We start from the raw sequence: 27,678 nt of genomic DNA, 5'->3' as shown, positions 1-27,678 counted from the left end.
TAAATAAATAAATAAATGTGCTAGGATCGTAAATGGCAAATAAATAATGATGATATATTCCAGAATAAAGGAGACAGAAGAAATAGAACAATTAAGTTTTCCTGAACTAAATCCTTTGCTAGTTACCAGGACAACAAGCAAAACTAAAATGGAGCTTGAAAATTAGATGGTAGAAATTTATTGATTAGGTTTTTAAATGGTTATTTTATGGGTACATAGAAGAGTATCCCCATTTATAGGAAATACACATTCAAACACTGAGGATAACAGAGCATTGTGTTATGTTGGTAACCTACTTCCAAATGGTGCAAGGTAAAAATGTATCTGGCTCTGTGGGAAGCCCTGAGCATATAAGAGTCAATAAGGTACAATTTATTTTATAAAAGAAACCCCAGTATTAGCGGAGACAGACAACTAGACATCCAGTCCTATAATAGAGTATAAAATGAGTGACACAAGGAAGAGAAGGATTAATCCTAATTACTTCTACTTAGATAAGGAGGAAGGGACATAAGGGAATTCTTAACATGAATGTTGAATGGTTCTTATTTATTTATTTTTCCTGTGGACCTCATCTGACTAGACATTGAATATTTAATACATGAAAAATATAAGTCATGATCCAACTAATACATTTCTAAAGTGAAATCTTAATAGAAGAATCAATTTCATTAACCTCAACAGGAACTTAAATACTTACTGTAGGCATTTTTTGTGTGAAGAAAAAAGGAGATATAATAAACACCCTCACGAAGGTAAAAATATTTTAAATATTTCTTCTAGAAGGAAGAAATTGGACATTGTATGTACGAGGAGTTGCATATTCCCATACTTAATCATCATGCAGTATGTATTATGTGCAAACGAATTAAAATTTGCACATAAATGATAATTTGCCTGATGGGAACATTAGAAGAAATGAAAAGATACCACTTTAGTGACTAAAATTCCATTTCCTAGTTTCTTTCTAATTGAGGAACAGCTGGTATGGATAAATGTTCAATGATGATAGCTTAGAAAACCTGTTCAGTTCCAAAAGGTATAAGATTATTCAGATGGCAGTGATGGTTGCACAAAAATGTGGATTGATACTATTAAAATGGTACATTTTATGTTACATGTATTTTACCACAATTTTTTAAAAAGCCAAGAATCAGCTGGGATGGCCGGGCATGGTGGCTCACACCTGTAATCCCAGCACTTTGGGAGGCAGAGGCAGGAGGATTACTACAGCCCAGGAATTTGAGATTACTATGAGCTATGACAGTGCCATTACACTCACTCCAGCCTGGGTGACAGAGCGAGACCTTGTCTCTAAAAACAAAATTTTTTTTGTTGAAAAAAACCAATAAATAAATAAATAAAAAGCTAAGATTTCCCAATTTAACTGGAGAATAAAATAACTGAGATTAAGAAAAATGCACAGATTTCGTGTCTGTAATCTTTTCTGAAGTCTGACAATGGCAATACAAAAGAGTAAAAATACATGCTGAAGGATAAGGATTCAAGATTTAAACATTTTAATTAAAGCTGATAAATGAATTCAAATAGAGCTTGGATTATGAAAATGCTAAGATCTTACCAAGCAGTAATTTGGTTTTCCCTTAGATATTAATTAGAAATATTAATCAAAGTACATATTTATTAAGAACTACCAATCTATAAATGTCAGAACAAAAATCAGAAAGGTTAAGTAAAATGGTTTTTTTAATCTTCAGATCTCCAGTGCTAGGGTGATAATTAAAAAATATATAACACTACTGCAGTATTAAGAACAAATTCATCTATGTAAATATGTAGGGGTATTTTTAAGAAGGCACAACAGATCACAATGTTACACCAAGCAAGGCAGCTCCGCACAGAGAGGTTAATGGGTAACTTTGATGTTTTGCTCCATATTCTTCAAGATTGTCTAAAGTTTATTCACGAGATGTTTTTATGTATTACTTGCAAAATGAAAAAAAAAATGCTAAAAATAAAGGAAAACAATAAAGTGAAAGAAACTAAAACATTATTTGAAAATAAAAGACCATATCTATCACTACTACAGTTATACAACATTTTAGAGTTCCTAGCCAATGTAATAAGATAGAAAAATAAAATTCAAAAGTCAGAAAGTATGATTATCAGAAAAATATATTCCATTTAGAAAATTTACTGAAAAACTATTCGATCTTATAAGAGAAGCAGGCAACACAGAAAGATATAAATTCAATACAAAACAATCAATAGTTTTGCTATACCACAGCAATGACTAATTTTAAAATGTAATAATTCCTAGATGCATAACTTCTATAATGTAAAAATGTCACTTTTAACTGTATTACAATGTCATATCAATGTAATCCAAGTAAAAATCTCCACAAGATTCATTATATAATTCAATAGAGTCACTCTAAAACACAATAGCCAGGAAAGTTTTTGAAAACAAACAATAAATCATGTTCTAAAGCTAAAGTAAGTAAAACAGCATAATTTTGGTGAAGGGTGTTGTTTCATTTTTACTTTCTATCAGAAATTTCCAAACATATACAAAAGTATAGAGAATGCCATCATGAACCACCTACAGGGACATCACCCAGCTTAAGTAATTAACACTGTGCAAATCTGGTTGACTCTATTTCATTGTTTGTTTTGACAGAATATTTTAAAGCACATCGGAGATACCATATCCTTTTTACCTGTAAAAACTTCAGGATATATGCCTAACAGATAAAGATTTTTAAAAAATAAAACTACAATATAATTACACACTCAGAAAATTAATAACACTTGATAAATATAATATCCAGTTCATGATCAATTTTCTCCAACTGTCTCTTTATACTTTGATTAAATCAAGGTCCAACGTTCTCATGTTCCATTTCCTTGATGTGTATCTTAAGTTTCTTGTATTCAATAATCATCCCTCTATTTTCTTTTGTCATATATTTGTTCTATTATCTAAATCAATTCTCCTCTACTGCTAGATTATTTTTAGTGTTTGCCAATTTTCAAGATTAAATATTCCCACCATGGATGACTTCACACTACCTCTGTGAAGTCACTGAAAACAGTGTTGGGGAGAGATGTGCATAATTGGCTCTTGCTAGCCATTGTGAACTGCCTCCAGAATATCCATATACTGATCTCTATTATGAAACTGAATTATTTTATGTACATATGAATATATGTGTGCTTATATGTATATGTGTGTGTGTGTGTATGTATGTACATATTTATGTATATAGAATCAAAATGCCTAGTAAAAGTATGGAGGGACAGGTATCAAATCCATGACAGGGGTTTTCTCTGGGGCAAGAAATGGCATTAGGTTCAGTGGAGCAAAATAAACAGAACTGTTTTATCAAAATTTGCTGAATTTTTTGACAATAAGGTGTTTATCTAGTGCTTATATATTTATTGGGTCAAAATAGGCTTTTTTTCTTAATTATCTAACCTGTACTACCACAAAGAGCAATATTTTCTCACTAACATTAACGTTAAGCTCCAATGCGATATAAATGACCAACTAGAGGAGATGTCGTATTACACAAAGAAATGGCCTTCTTAAAAAATACACAGCTTACTTTGGCTTCAGTTTCTCCTCTGTGAAGAGTGTACAGATGGTGGACAGCACTTTGTGACGAGGACCAAGGATGAGTCAGAATTTGGAAGACATGAAAATCATGGCCAAGGGTGTCTGTTGTCACCAAAAGCATTCCTGGAAGACAAAAAACAAAGGGTAAAAGTGAAAATGATTATGTATGTGAAATATTTTCAAAAGCTATTCAACATATTTTAATATATTATCAAAGGAAAAAAATTACAAGGATATAAAAAACTTTCCAAAACAAAAAAATTAAAACATTTTCCTGGCCACGCGGTGGCTCACGTCTGTAATCCTAGCACTCTGGGAGGCCGAGGCGGGTGGATCGTTTGAGCTCAGGAGTTTGAGACCAGCCTGAGCAAGAGAGAGACCCCGTCTCTACTAAAAATAGAAAGAAATGATCTGGACAACTAAAAATATATATATATAGAAAAAATTAGCCAGGCATGGTGGCGCATGCCTGTAGTCTTAGCTACTCGGGGGGCTGAGGCAGAAGGATTGCTTGAGCCCAGGAGTTTGAGGTTGCTGTGAGCTAGGCTGACGCCACGGCACTCACTCTAGCCCGGGTAACAAAGCGAGACTCTGTCTAAAAAAAAAAAACAAAACAAAAACAAAACAAAACACCAAAAAAAAAACATTTTCCTGAGAATAACAAACTTAATGTTACATCAGTATGCCAGTAAAGAATAAATACTAGAATTACAGGTATTATTATAATACATTCCCATATGACTAGCAGAGAGAAGTTTTATATGACTGAATTTATACAGTTGACAATCATTTTTATTATTTAAAAAAAAAAGAGTGGGAAAATGGCATACGTCTAAGAAACTAAAACATACTCCCTCTTTTTGCAACTTCTTCAAAATTGAATTCAAAGTTCCATTTTACCTACTGATCAAACTACTAAATCCCCCACTTAATTCACCAGTTTAAAACTTGATTCTACCCAGGCAGGATATTTATCGAAACTGCCTACAGTGCTTTCATAGAGCAAGTTCTTAATTTTGGTTAGATGTCATATCAAAGAATTCTTTGCCTAACTGAAGGTTATAAGGATTTTCTGTTTTCTTGTAAAAGTTTCATAGTATTATGTTTTACACTTAAGTCTATCACCCATTTTGAATTTATTTTTGTATAAAATATGCAGACCTTATACAAAAGATTGTGAGGATCTTATACAAAAGGTACACAACGTTAACTTTTTTGCGTAAGATGTTCAATTGTTCCAGCAAGATTTCTTTAAGAGACTGTTCCTTCTTCATTGAATTAACATGTCAACTTCCCAAAGATCAATTGGCCATTATTTCTGTAGGCCTGTTTTTGGATGCTCTATTATATTCCATCAATTTCTGTGTACATATATTCACTAATATCATACTCTTGATTACTGTAACTTTATAGAAAATCTTGAAATCAGGTAAAGTGAGCCTACCTTTTCTGGGCTTTGTAACATTATTTCAGCTATTCTCATTCAGGAATTTGGGGGGAATTGAGTTAAGTGTATAAATCAATTTGGGGATAATTGATATCTTAATACTAAGTCTTCTAATCCATGAATGCAGCATATTTCTTGATTTAGATTTATTTTGACTTCTTTTTCTTATTGTTGAGCACAAAGATTCTTTTTTTTTTTAGCACAAAGGTTCTGAATTTATTTTCTTAGATTATAAATGGTAATGTTTTTAAAATTTCAATTATCAATTTTCCTTGCTAGTATATAGAGATAAAATTTATATTTTTTTACCTTAACTTTGTGTGTTTCCTCCAAATTCTAGGAGTTTTTTGGTACAGTACATGAATTTTCTTTGATGACAATCATGTAGTATAGGAATAGACCCAATATGACTTTTTCCTTTCCAATCTACATGCCTTTTCTTCCTTTTTACTTAATGTATTTGCTGAGGCAAAGAGGAATGGTGAGAAGAGATAGCCATGCCTTTTTCCATGTCTTAGGATGAAAGCGTTCAATCCTTAAGTATGACATTATTTGTAGCTTTTTTGTAAAAGCCCTTTAGGAAATATGCTGAGAGTTTTTATAATGAAAGAATGTTGGGTTTTTCAAGTGCTTTTCTGCATATATTGATTGAAATGATCATGTGGTTTATCTTCTTTAATCAATTAATATTGTAAATTTTAACAATGATTGATTATCAAATGTTGAATAAGCCTTACATTCCTAAAACAAGCCCCATTTGGTCAAAATCCTGTATATGCTGCTGGATTCAATTTGCTAATATTTTGAAGATTTTCATGTCTGAGATCCTGAAAAATATTGGTTTGTAGCTTTCTAATAATGTGTTTGTCTGGTTTTGGCATCAGAGTAATGGAGGCATCGAAGAATGAACCGTGAAATGCTCCTTACTCTGTTATTTCCTAGAAAAAACTTTGTTAAATTGTTTATCTCCCTTAAATGTTTGGTAAAATTCATCAGTTAAAATATTTGGGGTTCTTTTTTGTTTTGTTTTTTTGGTTTTTTGAGACAGAGTATGGCTCTGTTGTCCCAGCCAGAGAGCAGTGGTGTCATCATAATTTACTGTAACCTCAAACTCCTGGGCTCAAGTGATCCTCCTGTCTCAGCCTCCCAAGTAGCTGGGACTAGAGGCGTGCACCACCACGCCTGGCTAATTTTTTTTATTTTTTAAGTAGAGATAGGGTCTTCTTCTTGCTCAGGGTAACACTCTTCTCAGGCTGGTCTTGAACTCCTGGCCTCAAGCAATCCTCCTGCCTTGGCCCCCCAAAGTGCTGGGATTACAGGTGTGAGCCACCATGCCTGGCCTATTTGGGTCTATTTTAAGGGTTTTTAACTACCATTACAATTTTTTATTTTTTTTAGGCAGAGTCTCACTCTGTTGCCCAGGCTGGAATGCAATGGTGTGATCACAGCTCACTGCAACCTCAAACTCCTGAGCTCAAGTGATCTTCCCACCTCAACCTCCTGAGTAGCTGGACTATGAATCCATGCCTCCACACCCACCTAATTTTTGAAATTTTTGTAGAGATAGGGTCTTGCTATGTTGCCCAGGCTGGTCTCAAACACCCAGCCTCAGGTGATCCTCCTGCCTTGGCCTCCCAAAGTGCTAGAATTATAGGTATGAGCTACCATTACAACTGTTTAATTTAAATTTTGTTAATTTTTAAAATTAAAATCTCTCTTTTGATGAATTACTTTCTGTAGTTCAAGGAATTGGCTCTTTTTAATATCTGTATGGACTTTAATGATGTCCACTTTCACATTCAGGATATTGGTAATTTTTGTCTTCCTTTTTTCCTGATCATTCTGGCTGGATCATTTAATCTATTTTGCTTTCATAATTTTCTGTTTTTTCTCTTTTCAATTTCATTGATTTCTGTTCTTATTACTATTTCCTTTATTCCCCTTGTTTCGGGCTTATTTTTTCTTCCTGTTTTCAAGTTTATAACGGTATCAGCTTAGATTATAATTTCTGGAACTTCCTTTTTTTCTAGAGTAGGGATATACTGGTATAAATTTCCCTCTAAGCCTACCTTCGCTAAACTTAAAGATTTTGATGTGCTGTGTTTTCATTTACATTCAGTTCTAAATGTTTCCTAAAGACGTTCTCTTTTGCTCATGGATTATTCAAAGGTGTGTTTAGTTTCCAAATATTTGGGTATTTTCCAGATATCTTTCAGATATTATTGCTAGTGTAATTTCATTATGACAAGATATTACTTCTTTTAAGTTTTTTAAAGTTTTTTTTATGTTTCAGAATATGATATACCTTGGTAACTGTTCCATATATACTTGAACACCTGAAATGTTCTATGAATGTTAATTAATTAAAATTAATTGATAGCATTGTTTGCACCTTCAACATTCTTACTGATTTGATTACTGGTTCTATTGGTGAGTGGAAATTACAATTTCCAAGTATAATTGTGGATATGTTAATTTTTCCTCAGTTATATCAACTTCTTAAATTTTATGGCAAGGTTCACATATATTTGAGATTATTATGATTACCTGCTGAATTTACCCTTTTAACATGATTTAACCCTGGTTATTTTCTTCCTATGAAGTTGACTATTTTCTGATATTAATTTCACCACTCCAGCCTTGTTTTGATTGGTGTATGCACGATATATGTTTTCCTCTCCTTTTACTCTATATGCATTGATACAACTGTATTTAAAATGGGCTTCTTTTAGATAATAGATAGTTGGGCGCTTGCTTGCTCTCCCATAGCCCCAATATTTTTCTTTCTTAATCCAATCACAGACTTCTAATTAGTGTTTATAGTTCATTCACATTAGTATACTTACTGATAGGGTTGGATTTAGGTCTACCATTTTAGTGATTTTTATTTTTCTACTTGTCTCCTTATAATTTTTTTGTCTATTTACTTCTCTTCTCATACTTTATTGGTGTTTTGGGGTTACTTATATATAACATTCAATTTTGAATTTATCTATGAATTTTTGTGCTATATATCTTCAAATTAAGTTTTTACTGGCTGTTCCAGAGATTATAATACACATACCTCTGTGTGTCTGTTGACTTGTATTTTGTCCAGATTTCATAATTGTTTTCTTTAGGAAGGGTGGTTTGTTAGCTTACTCTGCTATTCCCAGAAGTGGAATCACATTAGTAAACTTATTTTTTCCAAAATATTAAGGGAGTACAAATGTATTTGTTACTTGGATATCTTTTATAAAGTTTAAGTTGGGGCTTTTAGTGTGCCCATCAACCAAATTGTGTTCACTGTACCCGATAAGTAGGTTTTTACACCCCCCTCTACTCCCACCTTGGTTTCCTGTCACCTTTACATCTCTTTGGGCCTGTGTGTGCCCAGCAATTAGGTCCCAATTATGATAGCGTACATGCATTCTTGTTTTTCCATTCCTGAGATACTTCACTTAGGATAATGGTCTCCAATTCCATCCAAGTTGCTGTGAAAGACATAATTTCATTCCTTTTCATCGCTGAGTAGTACTCCATGGTATATACATACCACATTTTCTTTTCCTTTTTTTTCTTTTTTTAATTCAGGATATTATAGGGGTACAAACATTTTGGTAACATGTAATGCGTTTGCCTCACCCAAGCCAGAGCTACAAGCGTGTCCTTCCCCCATACAGTGCAGTCCGCTTCCATTAGTTGTGGGTTTACCCCCACAACCTCCTCACCTGACTGGCACCCAATGAGTATTACTACCATGTGAACACCTTAGTGTTGATCAGTTAGTACCAATTTGATGGCGAGTACATGTGGTACATGTTTTTCCATCCTTGTGATACCTCACTTTGAAGGATGGGCTCAATCTCTATCCAGGATAATATAAGAGGTGCTAGTTCACCATTGTTTTTTGTAGTTAAGTAGTATTCCATGGTATACATATACCACATTTTATTAATCCACTCATGCATTGACAGGCACTTGGGTTATTTCCACATCTTTGCAATTGTGAATTGTGCTGCTATAAACATTTGGGTGTAGGTGTCTTTTTCATAGAGCGACTTTTGTTCTTTTGGGTAGATGCCCAGTAATGGGATTGCTGGATCAAATGGAATTTCTACTTGTATCTCTTTGAGGTATCTCCATATTGCTTTCCACAGAGGTTGTACTAGTTTGCAGTCCCACCAGCAGTGTATGAGTGTTCCTATCTCTCCGCATCCACGCCAACATTTATTGTTTTGGGACTTTTTGATAAAGGCCATTCTCACTGGAGTTGGTGATATATCATTGTAGCTTTGATTTGCATTTCCCTAATGATTAGAGATGGTGAGCACTTCTTTATGTTTGCTGGCCATTAGTCTGTCTTCTTTTGAAAAGTTTCTGTTGACGTCCTTTGCCCATTTATTGATGGGGTTGATTTTTTCTTATTGATTTTCTTAAGTTCTATATAGATTCTTGTTATCAGCCCTTTATCAGATATGTAGAAAGCAAATATTTTCTCCCATTTTGTAGGTTGTCTATTGGCTCTAATGATAGTTTCTTTGGCTGTGCAAAAGCTTTTTAATTTGATCAGGTCCCATTTGTTTATTTTTGTTGCTGCTGTGATTGCTTTGGGGGTCTTCTTTATAAATTCTTTGCCTAGGCCAATGTCTAAAGGAGTCTTCCCAACATTTTCTTCCAGAATTCTTAAGGTTTCATGCCTAAGTTTAAGTCTGTTATCCACTTTGAGTTGATTTTTGTGAAAGGTGAGAGGTGGGAATCCAGTTTCGATCTTCTGCATGCATACCACATTTTCTTAATCCACTCATGAATTGATGGGCACTTGGGTTGATTCTACATCTTTGCAATTGTGAATTGTGCTGTAATAAACATTTGAGTGCAGGTGCCTTTTTGATAAATTGACTTCTTTTCCTTTAGGTAGATATATAGTAGAGGGATTGCTGGGTCAAATGGTAAGTATCCATTTATTTCTTTGAGGAATCTCCATACTGTTTTCCACAGAGGCTGTACTAATTTTCAGTCCCACCAATAGTGTATAGGTGTTCCTTTCCCTCTGCATCCATGCTTTTTTGGCTTTTTAATAATAACCATTCTGATAAGGGTAAGGTGATCTCATTGTGGTTTTAATCTGCATTTCTCTGATGATTAGTCATATTGAGCATTTCTCCATATTTGTTGACCATTTGTCCATCTTCTTTTGAAAAACTTTTGTTCATGTCTTTTGCCCACTTCTTATTGGGGTTGTTTTTTCCTTGCTCATTTGTTTGAGTTCTTTGGAAATTATGGATATTAGCCCTTTATCGGGTATATACTTGGTGAATATTTTCTCCCATTCTACAGGTTGTCTATTTACTCTGTTGATTATCTTCTTTGCTGTGCAGAAGCTTTCTAATTTAATCAAGTTCCATTTATTTATTTTTGTTGCTGCTATATTTGCCTTTGGGGTCTTAGTCATAAATTCTTTCCTTAGGCCAATGTTTAGAGCTTTTCTTATATTTTTTTTCTAGAATTTTTATGGTTTCATGCCTTACCTTTAAGCTTTTTACCCATCTTGAATTAATTTTTGTCAATTTTCGTAATTACACTTTACCCAGTGTATGTTGTTGTCTGCCTTATAGAAGAACAGCTGGTTGCAGGTAGATGGTTTTATATCTGGGTTCTCTATTCTGTTCCATTGGTCTATGTCTCTTCTTTTACAACAGTAAGATGCTGTTTTAGTTACTATAGCTTTGTAGTATAATTTGAAGTCTGGTAATGTGATGCCTCCAAATTTGTTCTTTATCCTTAAAGTTGCTTTGGCTCTTTTTTCATTCCAAATGAAGCATAGAATTATTTTCTCTAGATCTGTGAAATATGACATAGTTATTCTGATGGGGATTGCACTGAATCTATAAATCACTTCAGGCAGTATGGACATTTTAACGATGTTGATTCTACCAATCCATGAGCATGAGATGTATTTCCATTTGTTTGTGTCATCTGAGATTTCATTCATCAGTGTTTTGTAGAGATCTTTCACCTCCTTGGTTAAGTATATTCTTAAGTATTTTATTTTCTGTGTAACTGTTGTCAGTGGTATTGAGTCTTTGATTTGACATTCAGCTTGACTGTTATTAGAATATAGAAATGGTACTGATTTGTATTACACCAATTTTGTAACCTGAGACTTTGCTGAATTTATCTATCAATTCTAATATTCTTTTGGTGGAGTCCCTGGGTTTAGCTAGCTAGAAGATCGTATCGTCAGCAAAAAGCAACTTCCTCTTTCCCTATGTGGATACCCTTTCTTTCTTTCTCTTGTCCGCTTGCTCTGGCTAGGATTTCCAGTACTATGTTGAATAGAAGTGGTGACAGTGGGCACCCTGTCTTGCTCTAGTTCTTAGGGGGAATGCTTTCAACTTTTCCCCATTTAGTATGATATTGGCTGTGGGTTTGTCACATATGTCTTTTATAATTTTGAGGTATGTTCCTTTTATACCTAGTTTGTTGGCAGTTTTTATCATGAAAGGATGCTGGATTTTATCAACTGCTTTTTCTGCGTCTATTGAGATGATCCATATGGTTTTTCTTTTTGCTTCTGTTTATGTGGAATCATGTTTATTGATTTGCATTTGTTGAACCACCCTTGCAACCAAGAGATGAAACACACCTGATCATGGTAAATTATTTTTTTGATGTCCAGCTGAATTCAGTTTGCTGCAATTTTATTGAGAATTTTTGCATTTATATTCATAAGGGATATAGATCTGTAGTTTTCATTTTCTTTGGTATGTCCTTTCCTGGATTTGGTATCAAGGTGATAATGGCTTCATAGAATGAGTTAGGGAGGATTCCCTCCTTCTCGATGTTATGGAATAATTTTTGTAGGATAAGTACCATTGTGGGTCTGGTAGAATTTGGCTACAAATCCATCTGACCCAAGGCTTTATTTGTTGGGAGAGTTTTTATTACTGCTTCAATCTCACTGCTTGTTATTGATCTGTTCAGGATTTCTATTACTTCCTAATTGAGGCTTGGGAGGTTCTGTGTTTCCAGGAAATCTATCCAATTCCTCTACGTTTTCTAGTTTATGTACATAGAGATTTTTGTACTATTCACGGGCAATATTTTGTATTTCTGTGGTATCAGTTGTAATGTCTCCTTTTTCATTTCTGATTGAGTTTATTTGAATCTTTTTTCTTCTATTTCTGGTTAATCTACCTAGAGATCTATCAAATTTGTTTATCTTTTCAAAGAACCAACTTTTTGTTTCAGTGATCCTTCGTATTATTTTTTTGGTTTCCATTTTATTTACACCTGCTGAGCTTTGGTATTTCTTTTCATCTGCTGGCTTTGGGTTTAGTTTGCTCTTCCTTTTCTAGTTCCTTGAAATGTGACATTAGGTTGTTAATTTGTGATCTTTCTGTCTTTTTGATGTAGGGATTTAAAGCTATGAATTTTCCCCATGTAAATGTTTTTTCTGTATCCACTAGATTTTGACAGCTTGTTTCCCCTTTGTTGTTCCGTTTGAGGTATTGTTGGATTTCTATCTTACTTCCATCATTGACCCAAGGGTCATTCAGCAGCAGTTGTTTAGTTTCTAATACTCTGCATAAATCTGAGTGTTTCTCTTGGAATTAATTTCTAGTTTTATCCCACTGTGGTCTAAGAAGACAAATGGCATTATTTTGATCTTTTTGAATTTGCAGAGACATATTTTGTGGCCTAAGATATGATCAATCTTGGAGAATGTCCCATGTGCTGATGAGAAGAACGTATATTCAGTAGTTTTTGCATAGAATGCTTTATACATGTGTGTTAGGTCCATTTGTTATACAGTCCAGTTTATGTCCAGTGTTTCTTAATTGATTTTCTGCTTCGATGATCTGCTTAGCTCTGTCATTGGGGTGTTGAAGATCATGGCAATTAAGATGTTACTGTTTATTTCTTTACTTAGATCTAGTAGGATTTGCCTTAAGAATATAAGCGCTCCTGTGTTGTGTCTTCTTATTGAATTACTCCCTTTGCCATTATATAATGACCATCTTTGTCTTTTTTTTAATCTTTGTTGATTTAAAGTCTATTTTCTCTGATATGAAAATGGCTACACCTGCTCTCTTTTGGATTCTATTTGTGTGGAGTATTTTTTCCATCCCCTTCACCCTGAGTCTATATGAGTCCTTAAGGATTAGATGTGTTTCCTGAGGACAGCAGATATTTGGGTTGTGTTTTTTCATCCATTCAGCCAGTCTGTATCTTTTATGTGGGGCATCCTGATGAGTTTGCCTTTATAGATTAGTTGCTCCTTTCATCTTGCTGCTTATAGAATTTTCTCCTTCATTTTGCTGTGGCCAAGTTGATGACTATGTGTCTTGGAGATGTCCTATTTGCTATGAATCTTCCTGGTGTTCAATGACCAACTTGTATCTGGGTATCTGAATCTCTGGCAATACCAAGGAAATTTTCCTCAACAACTTCATCAAATAGATTTTCTATGCTTTTTGCTTTTTCTTCTTCTCCCACAGGGTTAGCTATAATTTGTATATTAGTTCACTTCACATAGTCCCATATTTCTCTAATTGTTCATCCTTCTTTATTCCCCTTTCTGCATCTTTGACTTTCTGCATCTTTGACTGACTGGCATTAGTTTGAGAGCCCTATCTTCAAGCTCTGAGATTCTTTCTTCTGCTTGGTTTAGCCTGTTGTTGAAGTTTTCTGCTGTATTTTGAAATTCCCTAAATGATTCTTTCATTTCTAAAGTTCTATTATGTCCCTTCTGACATTGTCTAGCTCATTAGCAACTCTTTCATTTTTTCTTTGATGTCCTGAAAAAAAAAAATTTTTTTTTTTGGCTTCTTTTTTCGGTTTTCAACTTTCTCTCCAATGCCATTCACCTTATTTGCTATCAATAGCTTGAATTCCATTTCTGACACTTTGACAATTTCCTTTTGGTTGTGATCCCTCGTAAGCATCGAATTGTTTTGTTTGCTCATGTTGCCAGAGTTCTTTTGCTGGTTTCTTCTCATCTGAATCCTCTTCTCTCAGCTCTGGGTTGATAGGTTTGCAGCTCATCTGTTCTCCTTTGCTGGGAACTCTCCTACTTAGAAGAAGGAAGGGTCCTATATGGTCCTTTTGTGGATGACTGACCCGACAGGATAGGGGTAGATATACTGAGAGCCTGTAATGCAGCTGTTCTTTTTAGTCCCATTCCCCTGTGCTTGTCACAGTTCAAGCTAAGGCTGGATGATCTTCATGTAGAGTGGTGAGTTATTCCCCAGGCCACTGTTGGAAGTTCAGGTTGGAGGCTGGGCAGACCTTCTCCAGTCTGGCTTTGCAGCGATTGCACTGCCTGGGTGTCCCCACAGAGGTGATAGTGGCAGCTAGGTAAGGCTATCTAGGCAGTGGTTGCGGGCATCTGGGCTGTGGGCATTTGCTTGAACAAGGTGTGTTGAAACGGTGGCTTGAGGCTGGTGGGTCCCTGTGGGAGTGTTGTACGCAGGGGCATTTCCTGCCAGGCAGCCAGTGGGAGACTTGGAGCCCAGCCGGAGCTGGTGGCAGGGCTGGAGCTTAAGGGGCGGAGCTGTGGGGCTCTGAAGCAGTGGAGGGTCTTTGGGGGAGGAGCCACAGGCCCAGCAGCAGAGCTGGAGCCACCAGGCAGCCAAGGCTCTCCCTTTGCCCAGGTCCTGCAGAGGCAGCCATCACAAGGCTTCCAGATGGCATCTGTGGTGCCCTCTGTTAAAATCCCCTGTTCAGGGGAAGGGGTGCTTGGCTCCCAGTCACAGGTCCCCGCATAGGAGAGCGACCACTCTGCCGCTCCTTCCCCAGACCAGCAGGGGGGCAACACATAGATGGCTGCAGCAAGGCCAAGCCCTGTGTGCCTTAGACCTGAGAGCTCAGAATGGAGTCAGCTGCAGTAACCCAGAATGGAAGCCCCCAGGTCCCTGCTGCACCCACTCGCCAATGCAATGCAGACTCCAAACAGCTCACTGATCAGACCAGAGGTCTGAGGTGGTGGTGGGGACCCCCTCATAGCTTGGGCAGCAGTGCTTGCAGTGAGGGGAAGGAAGAGCCCCAGGGCTTTCTCCTTCTATCCTTCCCCATGTGTGGATGCCTCCCCCAGGTACCTTCCAATCTCGTAGAATGGATCGCCCTGTCACCTTTTCCTTCACTCTTAATGTGCCCCACTTCTCCAGTGATTTACAATGCACTTTCCAAGAAGGCGCATCCATAGGTGGGCATCCACCTGCAATTTTCAATCTTCTCCTTAAGAGTGGCACGCACGGGCTGCTTCTACTCCCCCATCTTGCCCATCTACCCTGGACATTTTTAAACCAATATTTTCTTGAAGGAAAAGGCATGAAAGAATATTAAGCATCCATGGGAAGATAAGGTAGTCATTTAAATGAAAAGAGGAGGTATATTTGAGTTTGCTATTTCTTTGGCTAATCTACAGTACAGGTCTAGTCACTACATTAGAGTAAAATATCATACTAGATGCCCACCATCCTAGCTATTCCCACGAGAATACATTTTTGATGATGAAAAGTGCCATTTATTATAAATAATGTAATAACGTTTTATTAAACCTAAAACAGTATATATAACCTTACCTCCCATTATATGCCTAGCTATGGTCATGAGGTCACTGACACAATTTATATTCTTTGCTTATTATTATTTTAATTCAAACAATAAATCTCTAAGGTTAGGCATGAATGCTTTGATGTCCTTTTGTGGACATTATTTTTTCACTTCTCCCACTTTTTTGCAGAGTTATAGTAAGTTTGAATTATCACAACTCCACTACTATCTTTTGATTCCACTTTCCCACAACAAAATGATTTTCTGCACTTGACCAACAATTCAATAGAAATATCATTCTGACAGGAAATAGGATGAACTTGCACGTATGTATTCCTCACATACTACAGATAAACTTACTACATTTTGTATCATATCAATGTTTTACATAGAATGAATATTCAAATAAAAGTCCTCATTTGCCAAATAAAGACTATTATTGTTTCTTATATGAATGATAATCACAGATGAACACTTTTGAACATACTACTAGCTTTTCAAACTGGCATTAATCTGTTTAGTTACTATATAAACCCACTTCAAATTTTTAAGGATATGTTCACTGAAAAATTATACCTATTATCTTCCGTGTATCCTATCTCAAACATTTTCTTTTCCTACTCCTCTGCGCAAATGTGGCTTCGATAATCCACCAATGAGTTTACTTTTTTCACAAAACTTCTAAAATAACATAAAAAATTAAGAGTGGAAAGAAAAGGAAGAAATATCTAGCATAGGACTACATAATCGTGTGCTTTCTTTTAATTTATAATTTCCTCTTTTGCACATTTTCTGTTGGGGAAATAACAAGGTTTTCTTTTTTTTCTAGAAAACAAGTTTAAAAGCACATATACATAAAAGGAAAAACTTGTACAGAGTAGACTGTGGCTTGAGAACTATTTATGCAGCATCAGAAGACTAAACCAGACTCTGGCCTGGCCATAAACTAAACCCACGCCCCAAATGAGGTGCCAAGCCACAAAAAGCATTTGCGTCATCTGGGAATACAAGGAAAATGAAGGACTTCTAATTATAGGTCCTGGAAGCGGAAGCCTAGAGTGATTAGCTGTTTAGGCACTGCTGTATGTTTATCTGGAAGCTTCCTTTCCCTCACTCTTAGCCTCAACTTTGATAGATGAGCATTAGCGTTAGAGGGTGGGGACTGAAGCTGCTGATGGTACACAGCGTTCTCCAAAATCCGAAGTAGCTGGAGACTGAACATTAAGGCTTTTGTGGCCTCATAAGAACATAAGTCTTTTCAACTGGGCGTCAGCTGGTTAGCCCAAAAAGCAAAATTAAAGAGTAGCAAACCTCCACTGGGCATATGCTATAAAATCTTGGAAACACGAGTAGGTTTGTCTTCTTTGTCATATCCTATTTATAACACCTATCTAATTGTATGGTTCTTTATCATGTGCACACATGTGAATCGGAATACGAATTACCAGCTATTCACACTCTCTTCCAAAAAGAGACATAAACACTGATATGTTGGATGAAATTGAAATCGTTATAGGAATTCAGATGATATCACTCATAAAAGAATTTTATACTTTGGCATTAATTCTTGTGAATATAATACTTTCCAATCAATACCTGTATAGAACCTAATGGGAGTGGTGTGCATAGTCTGGGATGGGCATGCTTGTAGCTCCGACTTGGGCAGTGCAAATGCAATATATGTAACCTAAACATTTGTACCTCCATAAAAATTTTGAAATTAAAAATAATGATAATAAATTAATCTTAAAAAAATCCTGCATAGACAGAAACTTACAAATTAATTATGTAAAAGAGTTAATAGCCAAATTTGTACATAAAAGCAAAGAAACACAATCTTAGTACTGACAGAAAGCTTTAAACTCCTTAGATGACATGAAACCATAATAATATCATAGCTTATTAAAGTCTGATTAATAAAACTTTTAAGGTGACTATGAGTACTGGAAAACAATAGTCTCAAAGTCCGCATGGGCAGCGTCAACTTCGTAAGCACCTTATAGCAGCACATTTCTTAAGCTGCTTAAAGATAATGATAATCAAACTCATGAAGGTATCTTCCATGTTAGTAGCCCAGAATATAGTTAATCTTTCTCAAACGTACCACATAAAACCCTGTTAGAAGTACGGAACAAAACACTACCAAACAAAGGAGATGATTTGATACCTGACTGAAGTTGCATATATCCATAACCAGCATAAACTAGAACAAAACCCATTGCTCTTATTTGTTCCATGTGGAAAACCCTATTGTAAAGTCAACAACTGATTTTCTAGCTCACTTAATTTTCCTAACTTACCTATCTCCTATGTTTTTAGCTGTTAGAAGTGTATTAACATCATTATGTAAGTATTTATTTTTTTCTCTTTGAATCATGAAATGTTCAGGCTTGTGAAGACATCTTTGGCCATATTCAAAGGGTTTTCTCATTAAGCATTCTAATGTTTATTATTTTCAATAGATTTACTTATCAAATATTTGGGAAAGTGGTATATGTCTGTGTGCATTCTTATTTTTCTAAGTGGATGAGTATATTTGTCAGATACCAGAATACTTTTTAAAACTTTTTTTTATTTTTATTTTTTGAGATGGAGTCTTACTCCATTGCCCTGAGTAGAGTCTGTTGGCATCAACCTAGCTTACATCAACCTCCAACTTCCTAGGCTCAAGTGATCCTCCTGCCTCAGCCTCCCGAGTAGCTGGGACTACAGGCACACACCACAACGCCTGGCTAATTTTTCTATTTGTAGTAGAGACGAGGGTCTCGCTTTTGCTCAGGCTAGTCTCGAACTCCTAAGCTCAAGCAATTCTCCCGCCTTGGCCTCCCAGAGTGCTAGTAAAACTTTAACCTTTAATTAATGTATAATTTACACATAATAAATGTATTCATTTTAAGTGCACAGTTTGATAAGTCTGACAAATATATACATCTACGTAACTACTACCATAAGCAAGAGAGAACATCCAAAAAAGTTCCCTTGTATTAATTTGCAGGTCATCCCCTCCCCATCCACCTCAACAACCACTGATCAACTTTCTGCCGTTATGAATTAACATTGCCTATTTTAGAATTTAATGTAAATGGAATCATACAATACTTTCTGAGCCCACTTGCTGCAAGTAACAGTCAACTCATTCATTTATTTACATTACTAACTAGTGTTCCATTTTAAGTACATACCATAATTTATGTACCCATTCTTCAGTTGTTTCTAGTTTTTGAATATTGTGACTCAAACTGCTAAGAAAGAAAAAACTGCTATGAGCATTCAAGCACTAGTCCCTGTGTGAATATATGTTTTTAGTCGTCTTGGGTGAATATTCAGGAGTGGAATTGCAAGATCATATATTAAATGTTTAACTTTATAAGAAACTGTGAAACTATTTTCCAAAGTGGCTATATCATTTTACACTCACATAAGCTCCATAACCTCACCAGTACTTGATTCTGTCCGCCTTTTAATCATTTCAATGGGTATTTCTCACAGTTTTAATTTGCCGTATTCTTTGATGGTCAGTGAAGCTGATCAGTTTTTCATGTGCTTACTGGCTATTTGAATACTTTCCTTAGTGGCATGATTTTTCAAATTTTCTTTCTCATTTTAAATTGTATTGTCTTTTTATCTATCTATCAGAAATTTTCTCCCAGTCTGTGGCATACCTTTTTATTTTTTTAACAATATCTTCCCAAGAGGTTTTCCATTTTAATGAAAATTTTGTGTTCTGGTAACCTATCTAAGAAATCTTTTTGTATCCCAAGGGGAAAAGGATATTACTCTAAATTGTTTTCATTCTTTCTTTCTTTCATTTATTTTTTTAGAGACAGGGTCTTGCTTTTTTGCCCAGGCGTGAAGGCAATGGCATGATCACAGCTCACTGCAACCTCAAACTCTGAGTAGCTGGGACTACAGGCGCACACCACCACGCCTGGTTAATTTTTGTATTTTTTGTAGAGAGAGGGTCTTGCTATGTTGCTCAAGCTGGTCTAGAATTCCTGACCTCAAGCAATCCTCCCATCTCGACCTCCCAATGTGCTAGGATTACAGGAGTGAGCCACAGCGCCTCGCCTATATTTTCTTTTTGAAGTTTCGTACTTTTAGTTTTCATACTAAGCCTATTATCCATTTAGAGGTAATTTTATGTTATGTTGTAAAGGAAAGATTCATTTTTTCCATCAAGGGATATCCCAGTTGTCCTAGCACCATTTGTTGAAAAAACTATACTTAGCCTATAGAAATGCTTGATATTTTTGTCAAAAATCAAATGACTATAAGATTTTGGACTTTATTCTAAACTCTTAAGAGTGTCCGGACATTACTCCACTCTACGCATCTACATCTATATTTACCCCCAAAATCCTTTCTTGGTGAGCTTTAGATTAAGTTGAAAGTTTAGGTAGTTTATGTTATTAAAATTTACTCATCTTTTTCAAGATTGATTTAGCTATCTCGAGTGTTTTCAAATTCCATATAAATTTAGAATAAGCTAAAGAGGTGATTACTTTTGTTTTAAACATTCACTTAAGTTAATCATTAGTGAACAATAATAGCACATAAAACAGTACTAGCACATCAAAGATAGTGACAAAATATTTTTATGAAAATGTTTTGCTCTCATTATTGAATTGTTTTTCTTGTTTATGCTATGGAAGGTCACTGGGATGATAAAAATGTTAAATTACATAAAGTAGGAGAATTAAGATAAGAGTATGGTTTGGGAAGATTAATTGGACTCATAACTTTATTCAAGAAAATTGTAAATGGTACAATTTCACAATTTTATATCTCAAAAGGGCCTTAGAAACAATATGCTTGATTTCAATTAACAGATGTGATAACCGAAACCCATAGACGGTGAGAAATACAAATTTAAAAGTGTTAAAATAAAAGTGTGTTAGCTCATGTTGTCTATTATTATGTGCCAAAACAATGTTAGGAACCCAAGATCTATAGGTACTGACATAGTAGTATTATATACGATAACCGACCTCAAGGAAAAATTATATACAGATACACACACACACACACACACACACACACACACACACACAACTAATGCTAAATTAAAGTCATGAACAATAATTGCAAAAAGTTCATAATAAAGTACACCTTGAATGGAGGTTAACAGGAATATGGTAGAGAGAAGGAACAATAAAATGAAATATTATGAAAAGCATAAGACAGGAAGCAGAAATAAAAGAAGGAGAGACGATGGAGACCAATCTGTATCAAGCATATTCTTGATATGTTAGGACTACAAAATATAATTCAAAAGGTAGATTTGGAAATTTAGGAATTTCTAAAGGAATGCCATTCGACGTATTTCACAGATGTGTGAAACAGATTTTTTAAACTTTCTGGATGTTGCTTATAGAGGTATGTATATATATATAAAAATTCACCAAGCTATATACTTAAAATTTGTATAGTTGGCATTACGTAAGTTACAGTTTAATAAAAATGAAGATAGATGAAAACAAAAATAAAGGTGAGGGACAGGATAAACTTGTTGGTTTTACATAGAGTGAGTGAAGAGAGGAAAAAGACAAGGTGCTAAACAGACCAGTTAGTTAAAACCAGTTAGTTAAAACACTTTAGTAGCCACCCAACCCCTATAGGAAAACAAAAAAATAACTTAAAACACAGCAGTCAGAGAGGGATACATAAAAGATACAAAAACATGATGTGGGGTCAAAAAAGAGGTCAACGAGTCTCAGTGTGGCCAAATGGGTGCTCAAAGCACCATGAATTATATATTCCACAGTACCTACGTCAAAATATAACAAACATGAATCAGGGTTCTAGCAGAGGAGTTCAGAAACTATGTAATTGATAATAATTAGAATGAAAGATAAAGTTTCAAAGATACCCATCAAGTACTCTATTCCACATTGTGTGTCAGTTAACACATTTTCAGCATATGAGCAAATGTAGCAGACATTATCAAATCCCCAAGTGTCTCTGAAAATTAAGTTTGATTACCTACCTGAGCACTATCAAAACACGACTCTGTGACTATGTTTCAGAAAGAGTATATATAACGACAAAGTCTAATATAGAGAAAAGATCACGGGGTAGGCAGGCATTCTAAGCACAATCGAATTATGTATTTATTCATTTACAAACAATCAAAGGAACAAAGGGAAAATCACAAAATCAATTCACTTTTAATTATTTCTAATTAATTATTATTAGAGTAATTAGTATTATTTTATACTGTTGGTACTTTAAAAATTTTGTTAATATTACATTTATTAATTCTGAATACTAATTGATAGGTTTTGCCTCACCTTCTTAGCATTCTAGATATTATTCTTTTTGACTTCAGATAATATGGAAGAATTAATTATACTTTTCATTTCATCCATGTTAAAGAGTCCAAACAGTAACCTTCCCTTAGTGTTTTCACATTTTCCCTTTGATATCCCATTCCTGTACACTCTCCTATCCCTTGCTGCTCCCCACCAAAGGTACCTACCTTATTGTATGTAATAAATTTCTTTGGAATGTATGTATCTATGAAAAATATTTAGACTGTTTTCAGAGTAATGTTCAAAATATTTAATATATGGCAAAATATACCAATCTGAATGAGAATAATGAAACAAGCCCCACAATGAGGGCATTCCAGGGAAGAGGCAAGGGAAGGGACAAGAAGTATTCAAGTACTTCAGTGTTTAACAACCAGTAAGGTTATACCAATAAAAGTTGAAATCAACATTAGCTACTTTGCATGTATGTACTCAGCTACATTTATTCTTCTTTACCTTTTTCAAAAGTACATGTGTTTATGCTGTATTTCTGTTATATCTGTTGTAGACAGTTAAATTGTCACAGGTATATATGTTTACTGTTACATGGTATTCCAATATATGCACTCACATCTTCCATTAGTTCATTTACTATTAACTGAGAACCTTTGCTCAATTAACTGGGAGAGCTGCAGCAGTGGTGGTGGGCAGCTTCCTTACCTACTGATGGAACCCAGGGCTACATGTGGAATCTAATGGGACGTAGGCATTTTTGTCTTCATGGACCTCCTCCTCCATGACAAAATATTTAAATTCATATTTTATGCCTGCTTTATATTTTATGACCTTCATTCTATTAACTTAAAATATATATATATTTTTTAAAAGAAATTAAAAGATTATGGTGGGATCCTAAAATATCATGGTTCCTAGGCACTATACCTACTGTACTCAATGGTGAGTCACCCCTGCAAAGTTCCCTCTAACTGTCATACAACTGCAATGCCACAATGAACAGAGAGCAAAGTGAACTAATTTTTTAAGGAGCAATCTATTACATGAGTAAAAGACAACACTTTATAAGATGATGAAACAAGAAAAAATACAAAATTATTATGGAAATGCCCTCTCCTGAGGACAAAAAAAGGAAATAGATTCTTCAGGCCGTCTTTGCATTGTTAGTAATATAGTATAGGTGTCTGGTAGTGATAAAACAGAAGCTGTCAGCTGAAAAATCTCAAACTATACTATTCTGTAAATCTGTGAAGCATTATAGATGTTTAAAAAATCAAGACAAGGTATTTTTGTGACCACTTGCTGGAATAAATGGGAACAACTTTTATGCAAAAAAAAAAACCAAAAAACAAAAAACTAATTTAAACTTCTTTAACGATTAACCCAAGACCACAATCACCTTTTAATATACAGCATTTAAGTAACCAGAAGAATTTTGAGTCTGTTAAAGACGCAGTCAAGCATCCAAAGGGATACATGTTTAATCTCTTTTACTAGAGACTCGACATTCATTTTCCTCTTATTAATGGGTGGAAAAGCAATTTCCCTGCCAAGGAGAAGTAATTATTTAAAATGTAGATGTGTTGAACTTCACAGTTCTCAGCTGCTCAGCTGGCAGAATTAACGCCTTTGGAAAACAGATCAATTATTTACTGCATTAAAGACAGTAAGTCTGCTTTAGAAATGTCAGGCTTATTGTTGAGAGTTGAGGATTTCTTATGCATCTAATTGCCAATTCGATAACTAAAAAATACATCTTTTTTATTTTCCAAGGCAATAAAATAATATTAATAATACATATTGATCTATTGTTCTTGATACAGTAATTTCCACAGGATATTTTTAATTAATATCCACTATATATTCCAATCATAATTATCTGTGATATATATCTCAATTTAATACAATTTGCCATCATGGGTCACTCCCACAGTAGAGAAACAATCTTATTTAAACCACAATTTAGAAATAAGTTGGTTTTTTTCAACAAATAATTATACTGAATAAATGTCTTATCTTTGCCCTGCTACAGCTTTTCCATGATTCTAATTATGAAAAATCCAATAGAAATAATTATAATTATTCAATGTACATTTACTCAGTATCAACTACATGAAAGTTACTGGGCTAATACTTGGAGACAAAATAAAAGCTTACCTCTAACAAAGAACACATTGAAAGGATATTCTGATGGGTGTAAATAATTTAAATACTAGAATAAAGGACGCTAACATTAATAAAAACAGCAACAAAAATGTTTTTTGAGGTTACACTTACATGTTAGGAATTATTTTAGATACAATTATTAATTCCCATTTTATTGATGAGGAAACTGAGGCATTGAGAATGGCCCAAGCAGATTAACTAACTTGCCCAATTAAGTTGCAAAGTGAGGGGTTAGGGGGACATGACATTTTATGTAGTGTCAGGGAAGACTTCTTGACTGATATTTAAGATAGGGCTCAAGTGATAAGAGCCAGGCAAAAGAGGATTCCAGGCAGAGGACAAATGATGTAACATGTTTAAGGAGCTGAAAGAGACCTAGCACGGCTAACTACCGGATGGAAAATGTGGCAGATAAAGTTGAAGCAGTAAAACAGTACCAGGATGTAACATTTTTCAACAATATATTAAGGGTGACAAGGATGCTGTTGAAGATGGAAGTACATTAAAATTTAATATTTCTTACAAAATATTTTAATATCTTAAAGTGGAAATAAACATATGGAGTAGGGATGATCCAACAGGTGTGGTAGCTCACGCCTGTAATCCTGCCATTCTGGGAGGTCAAAGCAGGAGGATCATTTGAGACCAGGAGTTCAAGATCAGCCTGGGCAACATAGTGAGACCCCATCTCTACAAAAATTTTTAAAAATTAGCCAGGCATGATGAGATGCGCCTAAAGTCCCAACTACTCAGGAGGCTGAGGCAGAAGGGTGGCTTAAGCCCCGGAATTCAAGGTTACAATGAGCTATAATCATCCCACTGAACTCCAGCCTGGGTGACAGAGCAAGACTCTATCTCTAAAAAAATAAAATGCAAAAATAAAAAGGAAATGATGGCTAAAAAGTCCCAAATCTGATGAAAACCATTTAGGACAGTGAATGATTCTGTATGATACTACAATGGTAGATACACATCATTACACATTTGTTAAAACCTATAGAATGTACAACACAATGAGTGAGCCCTAATGTAAACTGTGGATGTTGGGTGATAATGATTTGTCAATGTACATTCACCCATTTTTTTTTTTTTTTTAACAAAGGTAGAATTGTGGTGTTGGATGTCAATAAGGAAGTTGTGCGTGAGTGGGGAAAGTGGGTAAACCGAAACTCTCTGTACTTTTCCCTCCATTTTGCTGTGAACCTAAAACTGCTCTAAAAAAATAGTTTATTGATTTAAAAAAAAGTTTCCTAAAAAATGTTACTCATTTCTAAATAATTGAAAGCAACAGATTTACACCACCCATAATATTGAATCTGCCCGGATCTAAGCATGGGGACCAATCTGGCACTTCTAAACAAATCATAAATGCTGCCACTAAAATATTCGTTTTAATTCCAGACTCAAGTCATAGCTAATAAACAAGAATAGGAATGATAAATTGAAAAACAAACTAAATGCAGCTGGTGAACTAGAAGTTTCACAACTCTATTTAATGGCATCATTTCATGTCTTTTCTGAATAGGTCCCACACAAGACAGAACTGCATGTCACCCAGTCAACAGAACTACATTTTCTCCTTAATTCATTTTGTAGTGTTATTCCATCATGTACATATTAAAGTATTTTTAAACATTTCCCAGGAGGTGGCTACAGCTCTGGTTGTTCTTGGATTCTGTTGTCCAGAATGTTTTTATACTACTCTCATCTAAAAAGATGTCTCTCTTAAAAAAAGGCTAAAAGAAATTTGTTTTCTTAAGTATAATAGGGACACACACAGGTAAACTGGTTTGAAAAAGATTATCTTTAAAAACAAAAACATGCAATCAACTTTTTTTACACGTTTCATCTGTTTCTTTTAAATGAACTTCCTTAAACCTATAAAAGGCATTCTAACAAGCACTATTTTTATTATTAGCTATGTTACATATCCCATGAAAATGCCTTCAAATATAGAGAATTATTAGAAGGTTAAAACTTGATATAAATAAATGTAGAAACAAATATGAGTAAAGAAAGACAAAATTATGTTATCGGAAGATCAATAAGTTATATTTCAAAAAAGACCAATTTAAATAAAAAAACTATAAGGCCCACTTAAACTACACATCTTTGTACAAAATACCAATTAACTAATAAAATAAGCCTAATAAATATTATTCAGCCAGTGTACAAATAACTACCATATAAGTCACATTAGTAAATGTCTTATTTACTAATGGGGAGGGCTTAAATGAAGAGTGATAGAAAATATATCATTTTATTCCACAAAACATTTTTTAAAACCATATGACAAATAATTTAAGGGGAAAAACCACAACTACTGAGGTGTCCATGCATTTACAAATAGCAGTACCAGTTCCTCACTAAAACATGTCCTGTATGTATGTATCTCAATCCAAGAGGGTTAGAACAATAAATATGAACCAGAAATTGAAAATGCAAAATTAAAATGTCACCTAACGTTAGCAGCTGATCAATTAATAGTAAAGTGCCATGGCTAAATTATCCAGTGACTTTTTTTAATAAGCTGGGTAGCTACTGACTAGAACTTGCTAAAAAGAAAAAAAAAAAGGACTTCCAAATCATTGAGAATATTTTCTGTACCCTTGCTCATATGCAGTAACGGCCAATATTCTGAACAGCAAAAATATTCAAAGCTGAACAGTAAATAACAGAGATAAATTATAAGCAACTGCATAAAATCTCTGCATACCAGCTACTATAAAACATTGTGCAAACAAATTGTGTGACTGATTGCTTAGATATAAACCCTCCACTTAATACAAATATTTAAACAGGTATAAAGCACTTATAAAAGTTGCAGAAATTATGACACATTAAAAAACCTATCTATTGTAAAACAAATTTGATGAGTCCACTATATAACTCTACTTCACAATCTCAAATGTGCCCTATTTTTCTTGCCTCAGTCATTCCACTAATATTTATTTATATACCAGGCAATGAATCATTATTTTCTAGCTAATCATCTTTTAGGTCCAGCTTAGAAATGATTTCCTTTAGAAGAACTATACTCAATACCTCAAAACCAGGCTAATATTTATTTCCTAGCATGCTGCCCTTACTCCACATAAGCTTTTCCTTCCTTGTTTTAAGTTCCTATTTACTTATTTGTATCTACCCAGAAGACTTTACGTATAAGGGACTATCTCTTTTTTTTTTTCTTTCTTTTTTTTTTTTTGGAGACAGAGTCTTGCTCTGTTGCCCAGGTTAGAGTACAGTGGTGTCATCACAGCTCACTGTAACCTCTAACTCCTGGGCTCAAGCCATTCTCCTCCTGCTTCAGCCCCTACCCTCCCGAGTAGCTGAAGCATACTACTACACACACCACCATGCCCAGCTAATTTTTTATTTTTTGTAGAGATGGGGTCTTGCTGTTCCCCAGGCATATCTCAAATTCCTGGCCTCAAGCAATCCTCCTGCTCCAGCCTCCCAAAGTGCCAGGATTACAGGTATGAGCCACTGTGCCCCGCTGGCTAGGACTATCTCTTATCAACTAAATTACTAAAACTTAGCTAGACAATGTGAACGGAATCATTACTGAAACAGATACTTGCCAGTGTGCCCAGCTGAAATAGGTGAAATCATATCAAGCTTCAACCATTTTGTTAAGGGGCTCTCAAAACATTTTAGTACCACAGACTCTTTTAGCAATA

At 34.9% G+C, this 27,678-nt stretch overlaps 1 protein-coding gene across 3 annotated transcripts in view; it reads right to left on the bottom strand.

The window, feature by feature from the left end:
* Window positions 1-27,678, bottom strand: part of BCAS3 (breast carcinoma amplified sequence 3) — a 507,686-nt gene that overhangs the window by 411,815 nt on the left and 68,193 nt on the right. For all 3 annotated transcript variants that reach the window (XM_012648451.1, XM_012648453.1, XM_012648452.1), the window contains exon 7: window positions 3,570-3,703. In XM_012648451.1, coding sequence (XP_012503905.1) covers window positions 3,570-3,703 — 134 coding nt within the window. The remainder of the gene's footprint in view (window positions 1-3,569; window positions 3,704-27,678) is intronic.

This window comes from Propithecus coquereli, unplaced genomic scaffold (assembly GCF_000956105.1).
Source record: "Propithecus coquereli isolate 6110/MARCELLA unplaced genomic scaffold, Pcoq_1.0 Scaffold285, whole genome shotgun sequence".
Classification (NCBI taxonomy): Eukaryota; Metazoa; Chordata; class Mammalia; order Primates; family Indriidae; genus Propithecus; species Propithecus coquereli.
The sequence above is the reverse complement of the archived record's forward strand: the minus strand, read 5'-3'. Positions and strand labels throughout refer to the sequence as shown.